This window comes from Bos javanicus, chromosome 17, assembly GCF_032452875.1.
Source record: "Bos javanicus breed banteng chromosome 17, ARS-OSU_banteng_1.0, whole genome shotgun sequence".
In the NCBI taxonomy this organism is placed as follows: domain Eukaryota; kingdom Metazoa; phylum Chordata; class Mammalia; order Artiodactyla; family Bovidae; genus Bos; species Bos javanicus.
The window spans coordinates 64,668,161-64,676,390 of NC_083884.1; the positions used below are offsets into that span (position 1 = coordinate 64,668,161).

The following is an 8,230-nucleotide window of genomic DNA, read 5'->3' on the forward strand; positions in this document are numbered from 1 at the left end:
GCTCATCTGCTTTTTTTTTTTTCTTCCTCTTCCTAGAAATATGCTCACTCTGTTACTCTTCATTGCAAGAGCATTTATTTCTGGAGGCTTCCAAGCAGCCTACGTTTACACACCTGAGGTAGGAGGGTGGGAAGGGATGCCTGGGAGCAGTGGTGGGGAGGGGGCAGATGGAGGGGGAAGCTCTACTTCCAGAAACACGAAGCCTGGGCTCCTCTGACTGAAATTTGTCCTTGAGAAAGACTGAAAAAGCACACCACCCTCTAAAATATTGCCTGAACTTACACTCCATGTGACAGCGTGTCCGTTTTCCCACACTCAGGGATGATGGGTTATTTGTTTTATATTTATTTTATCTCACCTTATTTTAGATAGGGGCAAAGGGAGGGAAAGAAGAGTATGTATCAGATGCTGTGCTGAGAGAAGGACCCCCCTCCCCCAGCTCAGGTCTGCACAGCTCTCCAGAGCCCTCACTCTGAGTCATCATCCTAAGTCCTGATACCTCCACACCACCTTCCAGGCCCAGCGCCAACCCTGCCTCCTCCAGGAAGCCCTCCAGGATATCCCCCCTCCCCTGACTTCATTTTACCCTCACTGCCTGTGCCCCGCTTTGGTATTTTTAGTCCTGCCACATGGCCTGTCCCCCAAGGAGACTCCTACTAAGGCTCCCTGTGGACAGGGCCTGGGTCTCCTTCGCTTTGACTCTCGTCTGGCCTAGTGTCCCCTCAACAGAGGCTTGTGGATTGATTACTGGAGGCTCGCAGAAGGGAATCAGGAGAAGGCTGCTGGCCCTGCAGGGATTGGGAGGCCCGGCGTCTACAATGGCAAATACCAGGGATCAGCAAACTACGGGCCATATCCAACCTGCTGCCTGTTCTTGTCTAGTTCAAGAGTTATTTTTATGTTTTTAAACAGTTGAATGCCAGATCAAAACGATATTTCTTGACATGTGAAAATTATATGGAATTCATGTGTCAGTGTTCATAAATAAAGCATTGTCAGAACAAGCCACAGCCCTTCCTGTACTGTTGTCCACAACTGCTTTTGTGTTATAAGAGCTGAGTAGTTGCTGGAGACCAGCTGGCCCCCAGAGCTCAGATTATTTACTCTCTGTCCCTTTAAGAAAAAGTTTGCTGACTCCTAGCTTAAGCTATTCCAGCTGGCTAGGCCCAAGGAAGAATTGGTTAAATGAAGGATGATTGATCCAAATGATAGAATTCTATGCAGCCATTAAAAATCACACACTGGAGAAGACCAAATATGGACATCAGAGATGTCCGCAGTCTTTTTCTACGAGGAAAAAGAAAAATCTTCAAAGTGGCATATACAGAAATAGCTAGTGGATAAAACTATATCCCCTCTAGGATTTGCCTTATCGTAATTTAGGAGGGAAAGGAAATGAATGTGATTGAAACTAACACAGGCAGGACTTTCCTGGCAGTCCAGGGGTTAAGACTCTGTGCTTCAAGTGCAGGGGCACAGGTTTGATCCCTGGTCTGGGAACTAAGAGCCCACATGCTGTGAAGTGTGGCCAAAAATTTTTTAAAAAGCAGAAACAAAAAACCCAACACAGGGCACTGTGCTTGGTCCTAGATGATTGATTCCATCATTCTACTTAGTCTGTGCTTGAAATTCTCTATGATAGGAAAAAAAATAGGAATTTCATACTTATTTATTTAGCTATAACCACCCAGGGCAGAGGCTTCTCAGATGGTTCAGCAGTAAAGAATCTGCCTGCCAATTCAGAAGACCCTGGTTCAGTCCCTGGGTCGGAAAAATGCCCTGGAGGAAATGGCAACTCACTCCAGCATTCTTGCCTGGAAAATCCCTGGGACAGAGGAGCCTGGTGGGCTGCAGTCCATGGGGTCGCAAAGAGTCAGACGTGACTGAGTGACTGAAAATGCACAGCACGCAGGGCAGAGAGGACCCCGTTCCTAGGTTCCCACCGCCAGGTTGGCTTCCTGCCTTCTTAGTGGAGTTTCCTGGCCCCTTTGGGGTGAGACTCCCCACCCCGCCCCCGCAGGATTGACCCTAACTCAGGCCCGCCCACAGGGTGAATTACACCATTCCTGAGCCAGTGAGGAGGGAGGGGCCTGCATTTTCTCAAGGCAGCCACTTGGGCGGCTGTGTTTCAGGTCTACCCCACGGCGACCCGAGCGCTGGGCCTGGGCACCTGCAGCGGCATGGCGAGGGTGGGCGCCCTCATCACCCCGTTCATTGCTCAGGTAGGTGTCACCCCAAATACAGAGGGGGGGCGTGACCAAGGCCAGTGGTGGCAAGCCGTTACCAGACGCTGAGCCTCTGCTTGGCCCTTGGTGTGTGTGCATGACCTGATCTCGCGTTAGCAATCGCCCTACGAAAGCAGCCATATTGTATGCAAATGAGGAAACCGAGGCTCAGAAGAGTCACGGGACTTGTCCAAGGTCACACAGCTGGGAGGTAGAGGAGCTGGGAGTCAAACTCCGGTCTTTCTGATGATTTGGCCAAGGACAGTTTGGATTAGAATAAACAGGCCACCACGCCTTAGAGGGAAACTAATGTCCCAGTTCCCAGTTTCTGATTTGGATCATTCAGTGTCCTTGCAGTTTTTTTCAAGTCTTTGTATCTTGAAGCATTTCTGTCTATTTGGGGGGAGTCTTATTTTATTGGAGTCTTTTTGCTTTTTTAATATCCAATTCATTTTTTTCCAGTTTTTAATAATATTTTTAAAAATTGAGGTAAAAGTCACGTAACATCAAATTAACCATTTTAATTCGAGGACTTCCTTGTCAGTCCTGTGGTGAGGACTTGGCATTTCTTTTTTTTTTTTTTTTTTTTTGTGGACTGCAGCCTGCCAGGCTCGGCTGTCCATGAGATTTCCTAGGCAAGAATACTGGAGTGGGTTGCCATTTCCTTCTCCAAGGACTTGGCATTTCTAATGCCAGGGCCCAGGTTCGATCTCTGGTTGGGGAACTAAGATACCACAAGCCACGTGGTGCAGCCAAATAAAAAAAATTTTAAAAAGAAAGCGAATGATTCACTGGCCTGTAGCACTCTCATGATGTTGGGAACCACCACCTTGATCCAGTTCCAAAGCATTTTCCTTGCCCCCAAATAAACCTCCGTATCCATTAAACAAGTACTTCCCAGCTCCAGCCCCTCCAGCCCCTGGCAACCACTGGTATGCATTCTGTCTGCGTGAATTTTTTCTCTTCTGAATCTTCTGTGTAAATAGAATCCTAAAAAAAAAAAAAAAAAAAAATAGAATCCTAATATGTGTTTTGGCTAAGTTGTTCTGTCCCGATACCGTTGTGTTTGAACATTGTAGAACACTAGTAACTAGCACTGGTTGACAGCTTGCCCAGTGCCTGCATGGTGCCAAGTGAGGCATCTTCTCACTGGGAGGTGACCTCTGCCCTCCTACCCGTTTGGCAGCTGAAGAAATGAGGTTTAGGCCTGCTGCGTGATTTGCCTGGGTCATGAAGATAGGAAGCCAGCAGATGTACTGTTTTGAGAGGAAATAAACAGACTCTTGAAGGACTTCTCTGGTGGTCTTGTGGTTAAGACTCCACACTTCCAATGCAAGGAGCATGGGTTTGATCCCTCATCAGGGAACTAAGATCCCACATGTCTCCTGGTGTGGCCAAAAAAAAAAAAACCAGACTCTTGAGTCTGATAGGATCTGGGTTCAAATCCCAGCCCCATCCTTGGTCTTTGTGTGAACTCGGGTATGTTCCTTAATCCTTTTTGAGCCTCAGTTTTTCCTTCTGCAAAGTGGGGTTGGAGTATGTACCTCATAAAGCTGTCATGAGGACTCCGTGGGAGTCCGGTGACAAAGAGGGCTCACAGGAGGACCTGGCATTCTAGTATCGTCTGTATGATTGGCAGTGCCTGTGTGTCGTTAGGGACACTCTCACCAGCGTGTGTCTCCCTCCCCCAGGTGATGCTGGAATCATCTGTGTACCTGACGCTGGCCGTTTACAGTGGCTGCTGCCTCCTGGCTGCCCTGGCCTCCTGCTTTTTGCCTATCGAGACCAAAGGCCGCGGACTGCAGGAGTCCAGCCACCGGGAGTGGGGGCAGGAGATGGTTGGCCGAGGGGCACACGGCACAGGTGTCGCCAGGTCGAACTCGGGCTCTCAGGAGTAGTGACCGATGGGGGGCTGCACTGGTCTTTGAGGCTGTAGAGCATGAGGAGCTGGTGGAGCCCAGTGGGGGCACCAATCGTCACTGCCCACATCAAGAACTCATCCAAGGGTACCACCCAGACCAACAAGGTTTTGTGTCTTGACTGTTTGCTCATATTCATCAAGATCCACCCAGGAATGGGAAGGCCTTTGCTTTGGGAGGTTCTCTGTGTGTGTGGAGGTCTGTTAATAACCTATGGATCTGCATGGGAAAACTGCCACCTCAGGAGTGCCCAGTGACACCAGTAGTCAGCCGGACACCATCCAGAGTCAGCCGGTCACACCCTTGGTGAACAACAACCAAAAGATCTCTGTAGATACAGTCCCGGCCTGGACGGACCCATGTGGGATCTGCCGTCCAGTAAGATGACACATGCCAGCTACCCACTGAATCTGTTCTTAGGTTTCTCCTGCATCCCCAGCCCCAGGCTTTCTTCTTTGAAAGCAAGGGACCTGGGTGTGGCCTGAGCAGCTTTTTCTTGGGTCTGAGAAATGCTCCTGGGGAAAGGGCCCCTTAGTTTGCATCCCCAGGGCTTGAGTAGCAGAGACTCTGGAAGATGGACATGCATTTGAACTTGAGTCTCTTGCGTGCTTCTACCTGGCCCCTTCTTGGAGTCACTGTCTCTGATTCCAGGGGATCCAAATGTGACCACTAGAACAGCTAGGCTTGCACCAGATGACAACCTCAGAGAGTTGTTACCTCCAGGAATTGGGGGTGGAGGTGAAACAGAAGTGAGAACCAAGCCCACAGCTGAAGCAGGGGCCTCCCCTTCGGAAGTAGAAAAGGCCACTCCGGGGGGCTTCTTTTCTGGCCGCCTCCTCAGTCGGGCTGACTGGTGACTCTTGGGGCAAGAAAACAGTTAAGTCAGGTTTCAGCATTTGGGAGTTGAGTGTGGTATGTGACTAGGGAAGCAGAAAGAGGCTCCCCCAACCACCCACTCCATCAGGGTCAGGGGACCAGCATCCCTTCCTCCCTGGATTCTCTGCCACCCCTGCAGTCAAGGGCTGGCTTGGTCTTTCCATAGAGGCAACTCCTTGGGTTCCGGTGATGGACCACATGGCAGAGACGCTGTGCAGAGGAGGAATGGGAATCCCAGATGTATGAAATGTGCATTTCCAAAGAAAGAGCAAGGAGGTCAACCAGGTTTGGGGGTTGGCCTCCAGAGGAAGGGCAGATGCTGTTCTCAGCAGACGACATCCACTGCCGGGGTTTGGTTTCTATGAGCCTTTTCCCTATCATGAGGCAGAAACCTAGGGAAGGAGGGCGGAAGCTTACAGATCCCATCAAAGGCCAGAGAAGGCTGACCTTCTGCTTGGAGATGTCTGCTTGAAGTGAACATTTCGAGGAAGCCAAATGTGTACGTTCATCTTTATTAAAACATGTTGGTGATGGACATTGAAAGGGTTGAAGTTTGTCTGTTTGTCATAATGTCCTAGGGATGGTTCAACTTAACGGTCTTGCCAGCTTTGTCCACTCAGGGTAAGTTTGATGCTTTTGTATGCTTTAATATGATGATCTTTCCAACAAGAGGGAAAAGGTGCACAGTTGGCTGCTGACTTTGAGTCTGTTTGGAAGCAACACTCTCTGCTAATGGTGTAGAGATGACAGTGGTCAGCTTCTTCAGGCCCAGGCTCTAGATCAAATGCAAATGATCCCATGTCCCTGGATGTACGGTCTGCAGCACCCCTGAGGCCCAGGCAGTCAGGGGGGGCAGTTTGGCAGAGCTTCCTCTCTCTCTCACCCACATTTCTTTGGACCATGAGTGGCTAAAGCTCTAGTTATTTCTGGTCTGCTGAGCTCTCCTGGGTAACAAAGAACCTTTGCTTGTCTTTTTTGCCTTCCAGCTGAGCAGACACTGCCAGATGAGAAAGTCCACTCTCTTCACCCTCAAATAACCTGGAGTAACTGGGGACTATAGTGTGGAAGGAGAACTTGGTGGGCGTAGATGTATTCCAGGGGCTGGAGTAAAGAAGCTGGTAATTGTGGGTTTTCTCGAGAAAATGAAAGGTGAACACTCTTGGTTTTCTAAATTGCATGCCCTTTTATAAAATCGATCTTATTGAATGAAATAAGAGCTGCCCCAAACATTGTGCAAGCCTCTGAAACACATGAGACCTTTAGCTGAAAACCTTTGTGTCTAATTTTGAACCATCCAAATGCTTCCCTTTCCATTAATGGAAATGTCATCTGTCTCTCTCAGTGTTAGGAAAGACTAGAAAATGGTAAAGAATGTTCAATGTAGCCAGGATTACATGGTTTCTTTCTTTCCCTTACTTCAAGGTTGCTCAGGAATACATACATAAGATGTGTTGGCAGTGAGAAAAAAAGAGTATCTTAGAGATGGACTTTGAATATGGATATGTATTATTTTTAAACAATGGTAAGCAACGGAGAAGGCAATGGCACCCCACTCCAGTACTCTTGCCTGGAAACTCCCATGGACAGAGGAGCCTGGAAGGCCGCAGTCCATGGGGTCACTGAGGGTCGGACACGACTGAGCAACTTCACTTTCACTTTTCACTTTCATGCATTGGAGAAGAAAATGGCAACCCACTCCAGTGTTCTTGCCTGGAGAATCTCAGGGACGGGGGAGCCTGGTGGGCTGCCATCCATTGGGTCGCACAGAGTCGGACACAACTGAAGCGACTTAGCAGCAGCAAGCAACATAGAGCCTTGAAAGATGATATCAGAAGTCTTCCTTGGTTATGACAATAAACATCAAAGGACTAGAATAACCTTGAGCTGTCAGTAACAGCAAAACCAACCAATAGTAGTTTAACCCTTTAGAATATTAATTGTTCATTTAACAACAAGCCCAGAGTCAGACAGTTCCAGGGAAGGTTCCGTAGCTCAACAATGTCATCAAGGACCCAGCTTTTTTTTTTTTTTTTCTCCCTCCCAACCTTCTTCTGCATGTCAGCCATTGACCCAAAGTGTGAAACCTCATGGTGGCAAAATGGTTGCCAATGTGCCAGGCATCAAGTTTTTTTTTTCAAAAGAGGTAGAATGGGGAAGGAGCAGTCACAACAGGTTTTCTTTCTAAAGAGTCTGTTGTTTTGGCTGGAAAGAGAAGTCCTACAGATTTACTATTGCTTTGCATTAGTCAGACCTGGGTCACATGCCAATCCCAGCATGAGCTCTCCCCTAGTTGGGGAAGGAAGGGCCTACCTCCCACTGGATCAAGGGATACCCAGAGACTCTTGAACACAAAATTGAGATTCTGTTAGTACAGAGAAGGAAGGCAGTGATGGTGGGATGGGAGATAGCCAAGAGAAACCTTGACATAGAGTTCTCATGAAGGCTGTTACAATTGCAAGGAACAGAACAACTTTAACTAAAACTTTAAAATAAGACTGGGAACAGTAGTTAATTTCCTGGGGAATATAAATATGGGAAACAGAAGTGTAAGGAACAACAGGAAGAGAGGAAGATTGTGGCAGAGTACAGGACATGAGCCCTGTCCAAAGGCAGTGGCTGCTACTCAGCTCCAGCTGATATTGTTGTATCATGAGGTCACCTGATTTTCAAGACAAGAATCTGGATTCTTATGTGAAATCTCCAAAATATTGAATGCTAGATCAAAAAAAAATTTTTTTTAACTTTAGTGTGTTGGATTGTTAAAAAATTTTAAATGTGTGAGTCTAATAAAATTCATCTGTAGGCCAGGTATGGTTGATGGGCGACCCGTTTGCAGCCTTGGAAAGTTCTCTGAAATAAATGGAACTGCAAAATAGCCACTGGGCTGGAGGCAGCCCTCTCCAAATCTGAGGCCCTGGTTTCTGTCCCTCTCTGCAGACTGGCTTCCTTCTGCCCCCTCGTGGCTGCTGCATGTACCTAACCTTGCATATGGCTTCCACTCACCAGGGTTCAGCTCTGCAAACATAGCTGACTCAGCTGATCAGTGTCCCACTTTCAAAATCTCAAGAGAGGAAGTTGATGGGTCCAGTTCAGCATTGGTCCAATTGCTTGGGTCAGGGAGGGGTGGGCTCAAGAGGTACAAACATGGCAGCTTTGGTCACGACATTACCGGTATGCCTGGAACCCGTAGCAACGCATAGGTAAACTCTC

At 48.1% G+C, this 8,230-nt stretch overlaps 1 protein-coding gene across 1 annotated transcript in view; it reads left to right on the forward strand.

Moving 5' to 3' along the window:
- The window catches only part of SVOP (SV2 related protein), a 73,297-nt gene extending 67,734 nt beyond the window's left edge, over window positions 1–5,563 (forward strand). The window contains exons 14-16 of the mRNA XM_061385129.1: window positions 37–118; window positions 2,133–2,222; window positions 3,917–5,563. Of these exons, the coding sequence (XP_061241113.1) occupies window positions 37–118; window positions 2,133–2,222; window positions 3,917–4,123 (379 nt within the window). The 3' untranslated portion in view covers window positions 4,124–5,563. The remainder of the gene's footprint in view (window positions 1–36; window positions 119–2,132; window positions 2,223–3,916) is intronic.
- Window positions 5,564–8,230: the final 2,667 nt, after the last annotated feature.